Genomic DNA, 19957 nt, shown 5'->3' on the forward strand with positions numbered 1-19957 from the left:
TGTACCCAGGTTTAGAGCACCGACTGGTAGGCGCTGCATTTAATTCCTTACATGGTGAAAGGTTTATACTTGTGTTGTTTGATTTCACACTACATGATCTGCGGCAGGCCAACTGTGATTGACAGCTTCATTGCTGCTCCCTAAGGTACTAAAATTGATGCAAGCCTATGGACCGATTCACATGACCATTTTAAAAGAGGACCTTTCATGCACCCAGACACATGTGGTTTTATATACCGCTAGAAAGATGACAGTGCACTGAATTCAGCGCCATTATGTGCCCCATGTGCACCGATATCTCCAGCCCCGGGAAATAACGGGAAAGAGGACAGTTCGTTGAATTCAGCGCAATATCGACTTTCTAACGGTATATAAAACCGCATCTCCCTGAGGACGTGAGAGGTCGTCTATAACAGATTGTATGAATGGTCTCTCACAAGAAGTAGATCATGTGTTTTCACAGATCACTCAATAGACTCCAGTCTATTGCACAACAGCCGTCAAAAACTGATTTGTCCATTTTTGGCCAATGCTAAATGGTCACAGTCGTGTTAATACAGCCTGACATTTATTTATGGCATGCAGATAGAAGAATCACTCTCTGCCCTGAAGTGTCAATCTTCAGGACATCTATTGGATGTAGGGCCTATTGCATCGCACCATTGCAGAGGACGATGAATTGTGATTGGTAATATAACATGTTAATTGCCGTGTGTATGCATAGACCTTGTACACAGACTGATGCACACTCTATGGGGGAGGATATAACACGCCAATCGATCGTGCTTGTGCCAGAGGAACGATCGCTAAAGTGCTTGATTGTCCCCATATATCTCTCAGTCTTTGCCTGCAGGACATCAGTGTTAATAGAGGTTTTATTTTGCTGTAATAACCCGTTGTCAGGTGAATGCCAGTATATTTATATCCGCCACTTGTCTGGAATGAGCAGTTGTATAAATATTCTTCCTGATAATTGGCCGTGACCTGTAAGGGTACAGATTAAACAGTAAAAACAGATCCATTCTGTGATGAACATTAAGGGACCCCGTTGAGTATAGTGAGGTCCGAAAGGTTGTGCTTTCCCAGCTTCCCTGGAGAAAACAACCCCGGGCGGTACATCGCCTGACCCCGGGCGGTACATCGCCTGACCCCGGGCGGTACATCGCCTGACCCCGGGCGGTACATCGCCTGACCCCGGGCGGTACATCGCCTGACCCCGGGCGGTACATCGCCTGACCCCGGGCCGTACATCGCCTGACCCCGGGCCGTACATCGCCTGACCCCGGGCCGTACATCGCCTGACCCCGGGCCGTACATCGCCTGACCCCGGGCCGTACATCGCCTGACCCCGGGCCGTACATCGCCTGACCCCGGGCCGTACATCGCCTGACCCCGGGCCGTACATCGCCTGACCCCGGGCCGTACATCGCCTGAACCCGGGCGGTACATCGCCTGACCCCGGGCCGTACATCGCCTGAACCCGGGCGGTACATCGCCTGACCCCGGTCAGACTTCTATCCACTAAAAGTGACAGCAAGCAGAGATTCTAGAAAACTGTGAGGAATTGATATATAAAGAATATTGGAAAATTGCACAACTTTTCATTATACAAATAATATTTGTCTCAATTTTGGCTGAAACTGGACTCCTTTTAATGTTCTCATTTTGCTTAGCTGAATACTTTCTGTACCCCCAAATGGTGCATATATATAGCGCAGTGTATCCCACACAAAACAAGCCAAAGTTCTGGCAGTGAAAAATAATAATAAAAAAAAAAAAAGAAAAAATTGTCAAAAATCAGAGACAAAAAATCCCTGTGCCAAGTGTCTCAATAATGCCATTCCTTGAAGCATCAGGTGCAGGTAGACAGAGGATGCCGATCCAGTGATACGGTTGTCAAGGTAACCGTGTGATGATGGGAATGTCTTTTGCGCAGGTCTTATTCTAATAGGACTCGTGCAAGAAATCTTTTGGGTGCTGTACGGTTGCCTTAGCAATTGTATCATCCAGTGTGCTTGCCCAATATTTAATTGGACAAAGGGACATTTTAGGGTATGTTTTTATTTTACTTGTATATCGCCATCCTATGCCACAGCGCTTTACAGACATTGTCAGTCACTGTCCCATAGAGGACGCACAATCCACATTCCCTATCCCTATCAGTATGTCTATGGAGTGTGGGAGGAAACCAGAATACCTTGAGCTATATTCACATGTGTAGTTTTTTGATCTTGGGCAAACTCCACAATGTGACACACTGCGATTATTAGGACTTGTACTTACTCCACGTAGAACGTTTCAAAGTGGCAGCAGCGCTCTAGTGAGCATGGTTTCCACATCACAGCCTGTGATGACATGTCTGCAGTTCAGTCCCATTCATATAATGATGATATGCTGCAGTACCAAGCACAGCCAGCGTGTAAGGTTTGGCGCTGTGCCTAGGAAGCCGTGAAAAATGCAGCTGCCTCTTTAAAACTGCTCTGTCCTAATAGGCCATCAAAACCTGGAATATCCCTTTAAAGTGCTGTTCCCATCTTGGAAGCTGATGGCATAGTGTTAGGATTGGTAGGATGCCATTACCCTTTGTTTGGATTGCAATCTCTGGAACTCGAAACAATCCTGGAAAAAAAGGAGCCACAGAATTGTCCTAAATGTTGATAGGCCAACCTCCCTTTTATTCATTTTAACGAGTAATTTTGTTGGGTTTTTTTTTCCTTAAAGAAATATAACAATTATCTACTTTCAAAATGTATTTCATGTCATTCTGGTGAGGCTCCTTTACTCATGCATGCCCAGTAGAATACAGTACAGCTTCTGCTGTATCCTCTATGAAAGAAGCGGGGATATCATATAAGCTGGACATGGGGTATTTCTTCGGCATCTCAGAGAGAGACCAGCATAGGCAACACATTAAGGGATTGTTAAAGGGATCCTATCTTTGGATACCCTTTTTTTTCTGACTACCACGTAGGATTAGCCTTAAGGAAGTCTGTCTTCTCCTACCTTTAGATGTCTTCTCCGCACTGCCGTTTGGTAGAAATCCAAGTTTTCTTCGGTATGTAAATGAGTTCTCTCACAGCACTGGGGGCGGGCCTCAGCGCTCAAACAGCACTGGGGGTGTGCCCAATGCTGCGAGAGAACTCTCCAGCGACGCCTCCATCTTCTTCTGGAACGGCCTCTCTTTGTGTCTTTTTCCATCCTGGGTTTCAATCTTCTAGGCCTCGGGCAGAGCTGACTGCGCATGCCCGGGCCACAAGAAAATGGCTACTGCAAAATGAGAACCCAGACTTAATGATGACCTATAATATCAGTGACACCCAGCACCCACTCGATCAGATGTTTGAGGAGGCTGCAGACCACTTCACCACGTACGATGCACAGCACTTTACATTGCATATTAGTTGTGCTTAGTATTGCAGTTCAGTCCCATTCACTTAAATGTGACCGATGAACATGTCACTGACCTGTAACGCAGAACCTAGACGTGTTCTGCTCCTGCTTCATAGAACTGATCAGTGAGGGTCCCAGGTGACTGACCCCCACCAGTCCTAAGGAATAGAATATTTATGTCTGAAAAAACCCTTTGATCTTTTTCTGGTGATGATGGGGACTTCCAATTGTCAGGAGCTCTAGTAATAACCTCCTAGGGCATTTTGTGATGGTCTATAGAAGCAGAGAGCCACAAAAAAAACCCAGAACATTAAGTTATTCCATTGTAGAAAGGATGGCATAGAGCTAGATGTACCTTCACTTGGTGGGGTTCTGACAGGACCAAGTAAATGAAGGATCCTGAGAATTCAAATGAATGGCACTGTGCTGTAGTTCCCTGCACAATATGGCTGCCTTCCAGCGGTGTCCGGCCTAAAATGTTACTTATTAATTAGGCTGGAGGAGGTGAAAATAATAAGAGACCCATACTCGCCTGTCCTCGGTGCTCCGGCGTCTCCCCACATGGTCCCCTCTTGCAGTCTCTGCCCCACGTGACCGCTGAGTCCAATCAACGGCCTCAAGAAGAGAATGGGGGACGGTCTTGGGAGGACATCGGAGGCAGTTTTTTCACCCCCCCTGGCCTAATTAGAAAATATTATTTATATTATTTAGCCTGGATTAACTCTTTACCACCCAACAGAAAATCTGCAGTTTTAGACTTAAAAAGCGACTTTTTCCACAAATTCCACCATGTGGTCCTGTGACTGTTATTAGAGAATGGCGTGAAAATGCGACTCCCGATCACAAAAATGTCCATCACAGTGTTTTTGTAACATGTCTTCAGACCCCAGAGTGCTTTTACTGCGCAGCGCTTGCAATTGTGTTTGGTATTCCGTTCGGGTAGGTTTGCATGCGGACTCCCCCCAAACGGAATACAAACGCAGATGTGACCCAACCCCTACTGAATGTTGTAGGTGAGTCTTCAGAATCTTCTTGAAGGCTGTGATCATGGGAGACAGTCTTATGTGTCGCCGTAGTGAGTTCCAGAGTACGGGGCCGTGGTGGTGAACCTATGGCGTGTGTGCAGGAGGTGGCGCTCAGAGCCCTCTCTGTGGGCACCCATCTGTGGAACAGACTGTACTGTGTGGGGGCCACTTTGCAGCAGATTTTACTGTCTGGGGGCCCTTCACTATTTATATCACACAGTATCTGTGTGATGTAAATAGTGAACGATAATTGTTCAAAAGTACCAAATGCAAATTTATTACCTTTCAGTACAAAGTTGCTTGTATCATTGAAAGCTCTGTAAAGCCCCATTCACACGGCCATATTTAGCGGCTCTGTAACTGTCCACAGTTGTGGATCCGCACAGTATTAAGGTTAAATTGCAGTGTTGACACTTTGCCATACATTAGTGGGTTCTTGGTTGCAGTTTGGGCACTCGGTCTCTAAAATGTTGGCCATCACTGGTGTAGGGAATGTTTGGGGAGAATCTTGGAGGTGAATCTGTGTTGAGGGGATAAGAGCGAAGAAAGGAGATCTTGTGGATGATTTTGTACGTCATTTGATATACCATCTCTATTCGCCGGGCGATGGGTAGCCAGCGAAGGGATTGGCAAAGGGAAGAGGTTGATGAGAAAAGAGGGCAGTGGATTAAGCAAGTGGCAGAGTTGAGGTTGGATTGAAGGGGGAGGAAAAGCGTTAGATGAGAGGCCACAGAGAAGGATGTTGCAGTAGTCTAGACTGAAGGTGATGAGGGCATGGACTGGCATATTTGTGGCTTCAGGGGTGAGTTGAATGCAGCAGATGTTCAGGGCCTGAATACTTGGGTTGAAGGACAGGGCTCAATCAAAGATTACCCATTGGCAGTGGGCTTGTGGGACTTGGGTAAGTGTGGAGCCATTAACATTGTTAGGTCAGATAGGGGGGCTACATAAGACAAGATGATGATAGACTTGAATCCTATTAATATTATAAATGTGAAAGTTTGTGGGTTTGTGAGTTTGGAAGTTCGGATGTTTGTTCCTCAATCACGCAAAACCCACTCGACCGATTTGGCTGAAATTTTCCACAAACATAGTTAATACACCCGATTACGCAATAGGCTACTTTTCGTCACAATAGCGCACATACGTTTGTGCCAGGACCCCCACAAACCCCGAACTCACACCACCATCTCTGCAATCTCACACACTTTGGACCATGGCAAGCCACAAAATTTATATTACCCTCTACAGCCTCGCCCCTAACCCCACATAATCTCATATACATATACTTTACCACTTTGCCCCTCACCTTAACAATACTCCAGGAGGCGCTCTATAACGCTCCGGAGCAGCCATGTTTGCTGACCCCTACCGCTCTGACAATCCGCGACACCGCCCACCCATGTCAATACCCTTAGGCGGTCTAATAAATGCAAAAAAAAAGTTTAAAAAAATATAAAAACAAATAAAAAGGATTAAAAATTCAAATCACCCCCCTTTCCCTAGAACACATATAAAAGTAGTTAAAAACTGTGAAACACATACATGTTAGGTATCCCCGCGTCCGAAATTGCCCGCTCTACAAAGCTATACAAATATTTTTCCTGTTCGGTAAACGCCGTAGCGGGAAAAATAGTCAAAAGTGCCAAACCGCCGTTTTTTCACTGTTTTGATTCTGATAAAAATTTGAATAAAAAGTGATCAAAGCAATAACATTTCCCAAAAATGGTAGAACTACAAAGTACACCCGGTCCCGCAAAAAAGACGCCCTATACATCCCCGTACACGGACGTATAAAAAAGTTACGGCTGGCGGAATATGGCGACTTTTCAAAAAAAAAAATTTTTTAACATAGTTTTGGATTTTTTTAAGGGGTCAAAATGTAAATAAAACCATATAAATTTCATATCCCCAGAATCGTAACGAAACACAGAATACAGGGGACATGTCATTTTGGTTGCACAGTGAACGCCGTAAAACCAAAGCCCGTAAGAAAGTCGCAGAAATGCATTTTTTCTTCAAATCCACCCCATTCTAAATTTTTTCCCTGCTTCCCAGTACATTATATAGAATAAATAATGGTGGCATCATGAAGAAAAATGTGTCCCAGAAAAATTAAGACCTCATATGGCTCTGGGAGCGGAGAAATAAAAACTTTATGGGGTTTAGAAGGAGGGGAGTCAAAAACGAAAAACCAAAATCACAAAAATGCCATCGGCGGGAAAGGGTTAACTTCAAATACTTCTGTCCCAAAGTCATTATGTAAAGTTTCTCACAACACCGTATATATAGCAGCTCAAATACAAAGTAACTTCAACACAAAAGTCTCACGTATTCTCTGAATTACAGCAAAAACAAGATACTAAGTTACATTTCATATCCCATACCTTATACACAGTACGAAAACCTTACCCACGCCTGTGTATACCCACTGCTACAATCACCGCAGACGAAGTCGCGGGTACCAGCTAGTTTCCCCATATTTATTATATTTCAGAAAGCAGGAGGAAGCGATAGCTCTTAGACACTGCAACCCTGAATAGCAGAGGTGTAACGTCTGAGCCAGAGATATGTCTGAGTGTCATTGGCGTCACAGTGGTATTGAAAGCCACGGGACTCCGATTTGACTCTCATGCAACCTCCATTGAAGTCTTTGGTACATAAAACCTGGTAGGTTTGGATTTTCTGCTACTACTACTGTTGCAGTTCAATGTCCACACCATAGAAATAAAATGAAATACTTATTGCGCGACTTCTGTGCAACTTTGGTTTGTGCAAAACATGTCTTGTGTAGACCTAGCCTAAAAACAAGTCAAGTTGTAGACTTGTCACACGCAACAGCATCTCATATGCGACTTTCATTGAAGTTTATGGGAAGAAAAAAGTTGTATGTGACAAAAAAATCCTGCAGGTTTGGATTTTCTACGACTCTTGTGTTGCAGTTGCATGATATTGCAAGACCATAGGCCCGGTTCACATCTGCGTTCGGGGAGTCTGCTTGGGGACCCGCGAACGTAAACCTATTCCGGATAAAAAAGCGGTTACCTAAGGAAACCTGCGGACCCCATAGACTATAATATGTCTGTTCGGTTTCCACATGAAAAATGCAGAGAGAAAAGTGCTCCTTGCAGTGCTTTATTCTCTGCATATTTCATGCTGAGTGGGGAACGGAATCCCTGAACACAGATGTGATTTGGGCCTTAGAGATGCGCTGAAATATTTGTTGTGCAACTTTTTGTCACACAACATGTCTTTGTGTAGCTCTTGCTACATGGGGAACCCCTTTTTGGACTAGGGTTACACAGTGAATTCACCCATGACTAAACATCACTTTGGTCACCTTGAGACTCATTCACTTGACTCAGCGTACAGTCCGAGGCTCCATCGAGGGTTCTCAGATGTTCTGTTCCATTCTGGTTGTTATTGAGCAGTTGTTTTGTACTCTGTGACAACGGAACAGAACCCCCCTAATTGAAATCAGTGGGGGACGGAGGCACGCTGATGTTACCCTATCCATTCTATTAAAAACTCTGGACCCCCTCTGCCTGCACAACCTATGAGTGGTTTCCCATTAAGATAATCCTTTAATAGTCCCACAGTGTGGAAATTTCAGTATGTTACAACAGCATAGTAATACAGATACAGGATAATACACAGTAATATATTACAGGACACACATATGCTGAGAAGAGAAGATATACTAGGAGGCCATAGCAGCTAGGGAATGGAAGAAGAAAGAAGGAAGACTTCATAGTCATAATCATTAGTTCTCTGTGCGGAGTGATCTTCGCTTGGTCTGATGTAGATTATACAGCCTGGTCGCGGTTGGGAGGAAGGATTTGCGATAGCGCTCCTTCTCACACTTGGGGTGAACAGATGGTCACTTACAGTGCTGCTAAGTCCCATCAAGGTCCCATACATGGGGTGGGTTTTGCTCTCCCGCATGGACCTCACCACGGAGAGTATCCTTCTGTCACCCACCGGCTGTACTGGGTCCAAGGGGCTCCCCAGGACAGAGCTGGCCCTTCTGATCAGCCTGTCAAGTCTATTTCTGTCCCTGGTTGATATACTGCTCTCCCAGCAGGCCACACCGAAAAAGATGGCTGAGGCAACCACAGAGTTGAAAAAGGCCCTAAGAAGTGGCCCCTGGACTCCGAAGGCCCTCAGCCTCCGGAGCAGGTAGAGTCTGCTGTGGCCCTTTCTGTGCAGCACCTCAGGTGATCAGCCCAGTCTAGTTTATTATTGAGGAGCACACCCAGATACTTATAGGTCCTGACTATCTCATTGCCCGTCCCCTGGATCTCCACCAGATTCAGAGCACTTCTCCGCTTACTAAAGTCCACCACCATCTCCTTGGTCTTCCCAGCATTAATCCTGAGGTGGTTCTGCTGTCACCATTCAACAAAGTCCCGGTTTAAGTCTCTGTATTCCCTATCGTCGCCATCAGTGATAAGGCCGACTATAGCAGAGTCATCGGAGTACTTCCGTAAGTAACAGCTGGAGGAGTTGTGCCTGAAGTCAGCAGTGTACAGTGTGAAGAGAAATGGGGCAAGAACTGGACCTTGTGGTGCCCCCGTACTACAGATCACAGTGTCAGACACACAGTCCCGGGCTCTCACATAGTGAGGGCGGGTTGTCAGGTAGTCTAGGATCCAGTTGGACAGGTGATGGTCCACACCAACAAGGTTCAGCTTCTCCCTCAGTAGCTCTGGCTGAATGGTGTTGAAACGCACTGGAGAAGTCAAAGAACATTATTCTCATTGTTCCCGGGTTTCTCCAGGTAAAAGAGAGCTCTGTGAAGAAGGTGGATGATGGCGTCATCTACCCCAATGCCCGGCCGGTAGGCAAACTGGAGGGGGTCCAGAGCGGAGCTCACTAGGGGGCGTAGGTGTGTCAGGACCAGTCTCTCTAGGACCTTCATCAGGTGGGATGTCAGTGCTACAGGTCGGTAGTCATTGTAGCCCGTTGGGTTTTGTTTCTTTGGTACTGGTACTAAACAAGATGTCTTCCACAGTTGAGGTACCACTCCCAGCTTTAGACTCATATTGTACATGTGCGAGATGATGCCACACAACTGGTCTCCGCACATTTTAAGAACTCTTGGGGCTCGTTTACACGTGAACAAAGGGGTGGATTTTGACAGCGGATTTCGCTTCAAAATCCGCCCCTTTACAATGGTGGTCTATGCAGACAGCCGGGCTTCTTTTTTCCACTAGCGGCGGGCTGCTGCTAGCGGAGAAAAGAAGCGACATGTCCTTTCTTCAGGCGGAAGCTGCGGCGCGCTGGACCACGGCTTCCGCCTAGCAGCAGCACCCTCCTGTGTCGGCTCATCTCTCTCTGTGTCAAAACCCGCGCGGGCCCCCACATGTGAATTAGCCCTTGCACTTTAACCATCGGGTCTTACCACCTTTAGTGTGCTGTGACATTTAGGCACAAAAAAACTGAGCCATGTTTGATTCGGCGTCATGGCCGTGGCACACTAGAGGATGTGATAGACTAACCTTAGTGAAGGGGTTGCAGGGTGGTCTTCGGTCCCCATGTAGTGCCATCTTAAATCTGAATGGCTGTTACTAGTGTCCTAAAACCTATTGTTCTCTGTTATCAGCCCAGGTCAGGCTATTTCACAATCCCATCACTAGAGACCTGTACACACATTGCTGCCTATGAATGCCTCTTCTCTGTGTTGCAGCACACTAGGGGTTAAAGCGGCAGCTTTTCTCTGAGCCTGTGTGTAAGCAGGCCATTTCCCACAACCCCCCGGGGCACAGGCACTGCCGGTGAGGCTGAGCCTAAGCCTTGGGCGGGATCTAATAAGTGTCCGGGCCGCTGATTGACAGCAGGACCAGCATTATGTAAATGAGGCCAGTGTGAAGAGCGGCCGATGGGGCCCCGCTAGGGGGGGCGGCGAGGGCCGGCGATCCCGGGCTGTGTGAGCTCATAGTCCCGGGAGCAGTGAGTGCTCGGTGCCCGAGTATAAGCACAGGCCGTGACCTCAGCGTGCGCTCCTATGTAGGTCAGGCCTGTCTTAAGCAGACTTCCTGGCCCTGTGTCAGATTAAGCCGGAGGAATTTTAATAAACCCTCCCCTGTAGGCGTAGGCCTAAGCGAGACTAACCTAGTTAAGCCTGATTCTTTCTGCCCGTGCTGTGTGTGAGTGTGTGGGGGGCTGCGGGCTGAGCTGTGCCCGGCCTGAGGCCTAACCATGAAGGCGAGATCGTGTAACTTCACCGTGTTCGAAAAGCTGGACCTGCTGGAGCTGGTGCGGCCCTACATCTGCGTGCTGGAGGAGCACACCAACAAGCACTCGGTCATCATCGAGAAGAACAACTGCTGGGAGATCATCGCCGAGAAGTACAACGCCATGGGCCCCGGGAGGCCGCCCCGCACCCCGCAGGGCCTGCGCACCCTCTACAAGAGGCTGAAGGAGCACGGCAAGCAGGAGCTGCTGCAGTGTAAGACGGCCCAAGGAGACCCCACCCTCACCGAGGCCACCAAGAAGCTGCTCGAGATCATCCCACAGTTCGGCAACGTCGTCAACGGCTCCTCCAAGTAAGTGACGCGCGGGGTTAACAGCCCCGGGGCCAGGTCACGTGACCACTTTTTCAAACCCTGCACCAATCACAGCAGCAGAACGAAACTTGACTAGAAGGTTAACGGTCCTCTCTGCCGGTGGCAACCAATCGCCGTGCAGCTTTCATTTTGTATGCTGCGGTTCGAAAATTAAAGCTAGGTTGGGATTGGTTGTGAAAGGCAGATTTCGTTTTAGACCGTTTCCATGGCAACACTGGGGCCTAGTACATAAAGAAGCAGCAGTGCAAGCATTTCATTAGGGATTGTGTGACTAAAATACCGCCATATAAACGGCCTATGGGAGAGTTAAAGGGGTTATCCGGTTTCTACAATCAATGGCCAATCCACACAAAAAAGTAATTACCTATTGGAAACCCACGGACCCCATAGACTATAATGGGGTTCATGTGGTTTCTGCACGAAACATGCAGAGAGAAGAGTGCTGCTTGCTGGACTATACTCTCCACATATTTCATGTGAACCTCATTATAGTCTAAGGGTTCCACATGTCTTCCCAGGTTTCGTTTGGGGGGTCCACAAGCGGAATCCTGAATGCAGATGTGAACTGGGTCTTATTCTCCTGTTACAAAAAAAAATAACAGGTGCATTGTGATTGTGACAGTTTTTCGAAAACTCACCAAAGTTTTGAAAAGCCCTTTAAAGGGTGCATTCACACGGAGTAACGTGCCGCGTGACCTGGCACGTATACGCCGTGTGAGATTTTGCGGGCTGTATACGCTCCCATTGATTTCAATGGGAGCGTGGATCGTAAACGCCGCGTGATTTTGCAGCCGCAAAATAACGCGGCGTTTACGATCCACGCTCCCATTGAAATCAATGGGAGCGTATACGGCCCGCAAAATCTCACACGGCGTATACGTGCCAGGTCACGCGGCACGTTACTCCGTGTGAATGAGCCAAAAGGGAAGGTAAGGGTTTAAGGAAACATGTCTGCTTTCTTCCAAAAACAGCTGCACACCTTTAGATGACTGGTGCGTAGTACTGCAGCCTGATTCCATTAAGTGGGGCTAAGACTCTGTTCACATTATATGAATTCCTTCCAACCTATAGTTGCATGTCCACCCTTAGGGCCTGTCTGTTACACATACACCCAGTGGTACAGTATTTTGCATTTGATGTATACCTTAGATGGAAGCCTGTGCTATGACTCCTTGTGTCGGTGTACAGTAGGATGTCGCCCATAGGGTGCCATTGTAAAATGCATATGGAGCGGTGTACTTTTCTATTACTGCGTACCATGCTATTATATACCCTTTTTCCCTAGTACATTAACCCCGCAGAGGCCAAAAGACCACTAATGGCTCCTGTAGTACTAGTGAATACCAATGAATATGTTTATATGTGTAGACTTACTAATACTTTGCACTATATGTCCCTAAGGCCTCATGCACACGGCTGTAGTTGTTTTCCATATATTATCCACATTTACGGATCCATAATTACAGATCGTATACGGCCCCATAGTCATGTCTTTTTATGGTTCAGTATACAGAAACCATCCATATAATATGGGGCAGGTCCTATTCCTGTCTCTTATACAAGTCTCTTTTGGATCCATGATCCGTAATCAATACTGACATGTTTTTTTTTTCAGAATACGGTTCTGTGGTTTTGCGGACAGTAGAAAGAACACACGTTTAGTCAGCGTGACGCTGTTTTACAGAGTCAAGTATCAATACACAAATGATGCACTGATACGGCTGTTATAAGGAGGTTACACCCAGCTTTTCTGGGTTCCTGAATGTCTAATCTGCCATGCTATGTATCTCACCGTTTCCTATGGCTCCATCATTAGACTGTTTAGGAGCCTGGGAAAGCTGGATTACTACATCTGCGGGTGCTGCAGTAGTGTCATTCTGGTTTCTTCCAGCGTTTGGATAGACTAGGAGGGCGGCCGATTATAATGGGTTCTATACAAAGTACAAGGCTGAAACAATTCACATGCAAATGCCGGCTGAGCACAAGAGGTTAATGGGGGAGATAGCGACTGAAAAGCCGCACTCAGCAAAATGGAGACAGCAGATCCCACAAGCCAGTCCAAACCTGAAATTCCAGTCCTAGGATATAAAGCTGGAGGAGTCTGCCAATCCCAGCGCTGGTGTGGGCTGCTGCTATTCTCAGCTGCTCTTAGGGGGATGGGGGTGAAGCAGGGGGGTTCTCGAGCGCTCCTTGCTCTACGATTATAAGTTGTTCAAGTCCCCGCATTTCTAAATATACACACACAGATATAGATCGATAGATACTATAGATAGATAGATAGATACTATAGATAGCTATGAGATATATACTGTAGATACTATAGATAGATAGATACGATAGATATAGATAGATACGATAGATAGATGGATAGATATATAGATAGGAGATAGATATAGAGAGATAGATAGATAGATAGATAGATAGATAGGAGATAGAGATAGATAGATAGGAGATAGATATAGATAGATAGATAGGAGATAGATATAGATAGATAGGAGATAGATATAGATGGATAGATATGGATAGATAGGAGATAGATAGGAGATGGATAGATATATAGATATGAGATAGATAGATACGATAGATAGATAGATAGATAGATAGATAGATAGATAGATAGATATGGATAGATAGGAGATGGAGATGGATAGATATATAGATAGGAGATAGATAGATACGATAGATAGATAGGAGATAGATATATATCATTAAGGGGGTGTAAACTAATAAAAGTAGCATGCTGCATGGAAAATGGTTTGTGCACTGCTGCATATACTTGTCCCTTAGAATAATAGATGAATACTCCTCCTGCCAGGTCATTGTGATATAACAAAAGTAAACAAAACCTAAATAATAAGATGGGGAAAAAAAAATATCTTAAGTACGTCCTCATGCCCTTAGGGCTAGTACACACGGGATTCTGCATGAACACATTCCGTTTCGGCTTTCCGCTCCGGATTAGGCCAAAATGAATGGGCCTAGTCCAGAGGGAGGTGTCGCGAGACGGAGGCCGCCGTGGAATCCGCCTGAAGAAAGGGCTGCTCGCTTCTTTTTTTCCGTGAGCGGGAACAAACCACTCACGGAAAAAGGAAATGACCGATTCCCATTGATTTCAATTTGAGGCGGCAGGATTTTGACGCGGACTCCGCATCAAAATCCTGACCATTTTGCCCCATGTGAACTAGTCCTTATACCTTTTTGAAAGTGGTCACTTGTCACATGAAAATTAGTTTTTTCACCAATGTATAGGACAGGACTTTGTTTTTCAGTCATTTCAAGGGACGGTAGTGCGAAAAAGTCCTAACCCAGTATTCCCAAAGTAGTGATCACTTATTATTGTTAACGAAATAAGGCTTTGCTTGGGGCCTCGATCTGCAGTTATGTAGTAGTCTCCTGAGCGCTCCTATATGTAGTACAGCAGCCCCAACATGCCTGTAATGGCCCCTTCAGTGCCTCACCTGCAGTATAATGGCCCCCACACTCAGTATAATGGCCACACACCCAGAGATGGTTAAGAAGCCGGTGGTGGTCAGCATTCATTACTCACCACTCTGCTCCTCAATTCCTCAGCGCACTGGGATATGCTGTGCCATCTACACTCAGAGGAAGCGGTGAGTAATGAATGCCGCTCACCTCGCACTCCCAGGATTCCTGTAACTGCAATGAACACAACAATCAGTGATCAACGATCAGCCACGGTGCGTATCACCAGGGACTGCGGGGTGTGCCACAGGTTGGTGGGGAATAACTTGCTGATCGGTGGTGGTCTGATTGCTGAGACACCCACTGATTTTAAGAATGGGGTTATTTTGTAGCCCTGCTCCATTCCCTACAATGGAACCACCAGAAATGGCTATAGTGCAGCACTCGGCTATCTGTAGATCCTGCCTTGAAGTGAATGGAGCGCACACTAATGAATTTCCAGACAATTAGACTCCATTCACATGACCTGAATTTACGGTTAAGTGCTATCCATGACAGACTAGTGCAGGCTTTTCACAGACCCGACTCTCCCATTAAAAGCTAATGGGTTCATGAAGAGAAGGGATGCCGCCAGCCAAGAATCAGCCAGCATTTCTGTGTGAATAAGGCCTTGCCTTACTGTTTGTACAGTGGAGCCCTAACCTTAAAGGGGTGAAGACAAAGTTTGTCTAAAAGCTCTGGTAAGCCATGTGGGCATGATAGAATAGGTCCCCATGCAAGACCCCCCTAGTATACTGTAGAGAGGGGTGCTGTACAAGTGGCCCCAGTTCTAGCAGGCTCAGAGTCATCCATGTATTACCAGGATCTCTTAATGGCTGCCTTGTAATATGGTATTTCTTATTTTTATCATTGGACACAGCCCTATAAAGTATAGGCCTGGCCACTAGCAGGCTGACACTAGGAAAGATGTCTACGCCACCATATCCACTGACAACCCCTATATGACAACCCCTCAGAACCCCTCAGAAGATACCAGTATTATAGATAACACATGTTAAAGAGGACCTTTCGTGGTTTGGGGCACAGGCAGTTCTATATACTGCTGGAAAGCCGGCAGTGCACTGAATTCGGCACACTGTCTGCTTTCCCGATCTGTGCCCCGGGTAAAGCGCTATCGGTCCCGGTACCGTAGCTCTTTACAGTCAGAAGGGCGTTCCTGACACTCTGTCAGGAACGTCCTTCTCCATAGCAGTACCTATCGTGCTTTACAGTGTGAGCGGGGAGGAACGCTCCCTCCCTCTGCTCACAGTGCTCCTCCATAGATGAGTATTATCAGGAGGGGAGGGGGCGTTCCTCCCCGCTCACACTGTACAGCGCGATAGGCGCTGCTGTGGAGAAGGACGTTCCTGACAGACTGTCAGGAACGCCCTTCTGACTGTAAAGAGCTACGGTACCGGGACTGATAGCGCTTCACCCAGGGCACAAATTGGGAAAGCAGACAGTGCGCTGAATTCAGCAGTATATAGAACTGTCTGGGCTCCAACTCATGAAAGGTCCTCATTAAGTGGGGGCCCTATTACCTATTTTGTACTGGGGCCCTGGAGCTTCACTTTACACCTTTGACCCCTGTATGGAATTGATTGCTGCTAGCTGAACTTCATTGCTGGTGCAGGAGCAGTTTACTTGACAGTTATATATACCGCCTGTGTACCTTATATGAGGCTGGTTGAGGTTAAGACCCCACATTTCAGAATCGCAGCGTTTCGCTACGTGAGGCCTTAGCCAAGAGGGATTTTCTGGATAAATGACATTGAAGTATATGTGGCAGTGCTGCAATACTTATACCCACTGCTGCAGATTGCATAGTGAGTGAGCAGCACGACTTTTGAGAAGAGTGAACTTTACGGGGAACCTCGCTATCCTGGTACAGCTGATTTGCAGGTGTCGCTGGTATCGCAGACCTTATATTGGTCAGGATAGGCCATCATTGGTAGAAACCGGAAAACTTTAATGGGAATTGAGCTGCAGTGCCTCAGCACAGCCACTACATAGGACAGCGCTGTCTCTGTACTCTGAACTGATCAGCGGTGGTCCCGAATGTCAGACCTTCACTGATCTGATGATCATGGCCTAGCTTAAGGATAGGTTTAACCACTTGTGGGGTCAAGTCTAGCTCTGCTGCTGTGATTATATTGATAACTGGTAGCAATGCAACAATAAACTCAACTTTCAACTTTCTTTTTTTTTTCCATTTCAGTGAAGTGAAAAATACGAAGCCAGAATCGGTAAATAATCTCTTGCCGCCGCCGCTACCGGATCATATCTCAGCCGTCACCGTGGAGCTGGAGCAGGACGATGACGATGTAAAGCCGCCTCCATCTTTACTTGTTCCTCCACGGCCAGAGGTGGTTTCAGAAGATGCCGACGATCTGGAGTTTGATCACAACTTGGAGAGATCAATCTCTCCTTCCCTCTCCTCCGTGGATATGAATTTATCCATGTCGCCGCCACTTCCGAGGATAGAAGAATGCTTCAGTCAGAGTTGCTCGCGCCTACGGACGACCTGCGCCTGCAGTCCAGAGACGTTGCAGCTGGTGAAAAAAGAGCATCAGCTCATTTTACACAACCAGAAACAATATGGACTATACATCAAGGAGAAGAGGCAATGCTTGAAGAGGCGGCAGCAACTAGAAGAGGAATTGCTTAAAGCCAAAATTAAAGTTGAGAAGTTTAAGGCATTACGGCTAAGGCGGGACCTGCCGGAGTATAGTAACTTGTAGACCCTGCGGCTCGCGGGTCTGGCTATTGCGGTGATATATTGGACTGTGATGTTTTTTTGGTATTGAACTGTAAGTCTCAGCAAGCCTGGGACACATTATACGCCAGCTGGTGTGCTGAGTATACTGATTATATTGCAGACTTGTATTAGAAATTCATTAAAGGGGATGTCTGAAAGGCAAAGGTTTGGTTTTTAATGCTTGCTCTGACCATTTCCGACGTCTCCTGGGTTTCTACCAGTGTCCACTTCCGGGTCCTTATTGGCACACGGTGATGACCCACCTCAGTCAGTGACTGTGCGGAATTTGTGTGCTGTGACAGGGCCAGCAATTAGAAAGGTGCAGGGATTCAGTAAGCTGCAGAATGGGAGCAGTGGGGGTCAGCAAGGTGAATACTGCTTCATTTATGTTTTTAACACATTCAAGTTTTTTTTTTGTTTTGAGGTTTCCCCTTTGACAGCCTCTTTTAAAAAGCAATGCCTCAAAGCCTGAGTCTGCACCACTGAGACTCTGAGGGTCACACCTGCGCTCGTTGTCCAGTTTGTGCATTCTGTTGGGTTTCCGTCTTCTGCCCCGGCAAAACTGGACAGGGGACCGAAACCCAGCGGTCAGTTTTCAAACCCATTTACTTGAAACCCGGCGGACTGCACAAACTGGACAACAAGTGCAAGTGTGAGTGAACCCTGATGACCATGGAATCTCTCAGTAGTGGGGCCTCAGGCTTAAAGGGGTTCATCGAGACCTATGTGTTTGGAATACAAGTTTGGTCACCAGTATGTGATCAGTGGGAATTCGACATCTGGATCCAGCACTGATCAACTTATCCAGCTGCTGGTGCTGTATACAGTCAGAAGCAGCTCTTCTCTTATTCTAGTGACTGGGGCAGAGCTGGCATTTCCTAGGTCAGGGGTAGGGAACCTTCGGCTCGGCAGCTGCTGTGAAACTACAACTCCCAGCATGCTCTATTAATTTCCAAGGGAATCCCAAGAACAGCAGAGCAAGTATGCATGCTGGGAGTTGTAGTTTTGCAACAGCTGGAGATCCGTACGTTCCCTTCCCCTGCCCTAGCGCAATAGCATCTTGGCTCCCATTCACTAGAATAGGATCAGAGCTTATTCAGTCAGTTTGCAGCTTCCTGGAGCAGGATCCTTATTATCATTATATTCTATAGGCTCGGCAGGTTTCTGCAGGTAACTGCTTTTCAAGCGGATAGGGTTTCTGGTTTTCAGGTCCATTTGGGGAACAGGAACCCATACTTTAGTGTAAACCTCTGCAAGGACTCGCTGGTGGCGAATCTCCTGTGTTGTATAATAAATAATGTGCAGTGCACACAGACCTACCATACTGGTTTTTAGACCAATTTATGCTGCTGCTTTCCATGCGTTGTAAATGGTGAAAACTGCAGCCAACCTTTGAATTTTGGCCCCTGAGTGCTTCATTTTGAGTGCAGAATTCTGGGACAATCCACTGTTGTTTTCCTGAAGTAGAAAATCAGTAACTCTGTAGCAGACACATCTGTGTGCCACCAGCCTAAGGCCGGGTTCACACAGAGTATTTTGGTTCGTAATGTGGCACGTAGACGCCGCGGGAGCTTTTGCGGGCCGTATACGCTCCCATTGTTTTCAATGGGAGCCAGTACCGTATACGCGGCGCTATTTTGCGGCCGTGATTTTGTGGCGGCCGCAAAATAGTGCCGCGTATACGGTACCGGCTCCCATTGAAAACAATGGGAGCGTATACGGCCTACAAAAGCTCCTGCGGCGTCTATGTTCCACATTACGAACCAAAATACTCTGTGTGAACCCGGCCTAAAGGGGACCTCTACATTTTTACAATAGACAAGTACATGACTCCCTCCCATTTTGTCACCCCACGCACAAGGCACTCATACAGTTGACTTGTTTCAATAAACTATCTAAGTCTCAGAAAACCCCTTTAAATCTTGTGTCTGTCTCCCCAAAAATTTTATAATCCCTTTGCTACATGTTCTGGCACCTAGCGGAGAACTCGACCATCTTTGCGGCTTTATAACGAAAAAACGTGACAATAAATCACCCTTTTGGATTCTTATTTTTTGTAATCTATTTATGGCTCATTCCAGGATTAAGATACAATCAGTTCTTGTATTATATCTGCTTTCTAAATTTTTGTAATTCTGAAGTGAAATAACTTTTTTTTGTTTTCAATGTGATTTTATTACATTTTTGACAATGTGAAAATTCCTGTCTGTAAGACGCCTTTCTTTTCAGAATAAAAATAATTTGGCAAAATGTTTTAGATTTTATTTATTCTGTATTATCACACGGTCCTGCCGATACTCCCATCCCAATGTTTTGTTGCGCTGTATATTGCAGTGATGCTTTTGGCGTGACGGCCTGTGTCCATCTTTTATTTTCCTCCTTTGTCTATGGTAGCACTGGGTGGAAAATGAAGATGCACACAAGCTGTATGCTGCAGGAGATCCCGTCCACTTCACCACTGTTCTGTATGTACAACAACTACCGTATTTTTCGGACTATAAGACGCACTGGACTATAAGACGCACCCAGGTTTTAGAGGAGAAAAATAGGGAAAAAAAATGGTAAAATATTTAATATATGGGAGTTGTAGATTTGGAACAGCTGCAAGGCCACATTGACAGGTGATCCTGCAGCTGTACGGGGATGTATAGGGCGTTTTTTTTGCGGGGCCAGATGTACTTTTTAGTTATACCATTTTGTGAGATGTTTATTGCTTAGATCACCTTTTATTTAAATCAGAGGCAAAACGGTGA

At 46.3% G+C, this 19957-nt stretch overlaps 2 protein-coding genes across 2 annotated transcripts in view; both read left to right on the forward strand.

Moving 5' to 3' along the window:
* The window catches only part of GEM (GTP binding protein overexpressed in skeletal muscle), a 344355-nt gene that overhangs the window by 199408 nt on the left and 124990 nt on the right, over positions 1 to 19957 (forward strand). The gene's annotated exons all lie outside the window — the stretch shown is intronic.
* FSBP (fibrinogen silencer binding protein) lies at positions 10411 to 17416 on the forward strand. The gene is made up of 2 exons (XM_075270282.1): positions 10411 to 10963; positions 16665 to 17416. Exons 1-2 carry the CDS (start codon positions 10617 to 10619, stop codon positions 17185 to 17187), a joined length of 870 nt encoding a protein of 289 aa, XP_075126383.1. The 5' UTR covers positions 10411 to 10616; the 3' UTR covers positions 17188 to 17416.

The sequence above is a fragment of the Leptodactylus fuscus genome, chromosome 4 (genome assembly GCF_031893055.1).
Source record: "Leptodactylus fuscus isolate aLepFus1 chromosome 4, aLepFus1.hap2, whole genome shotgun sequence".
NCBI lineage: Eukaryota > Metazoa > Chordata > Amphibia > Anura > Leptodactylidae > Leptodactylus > Leptodactylus fuscus.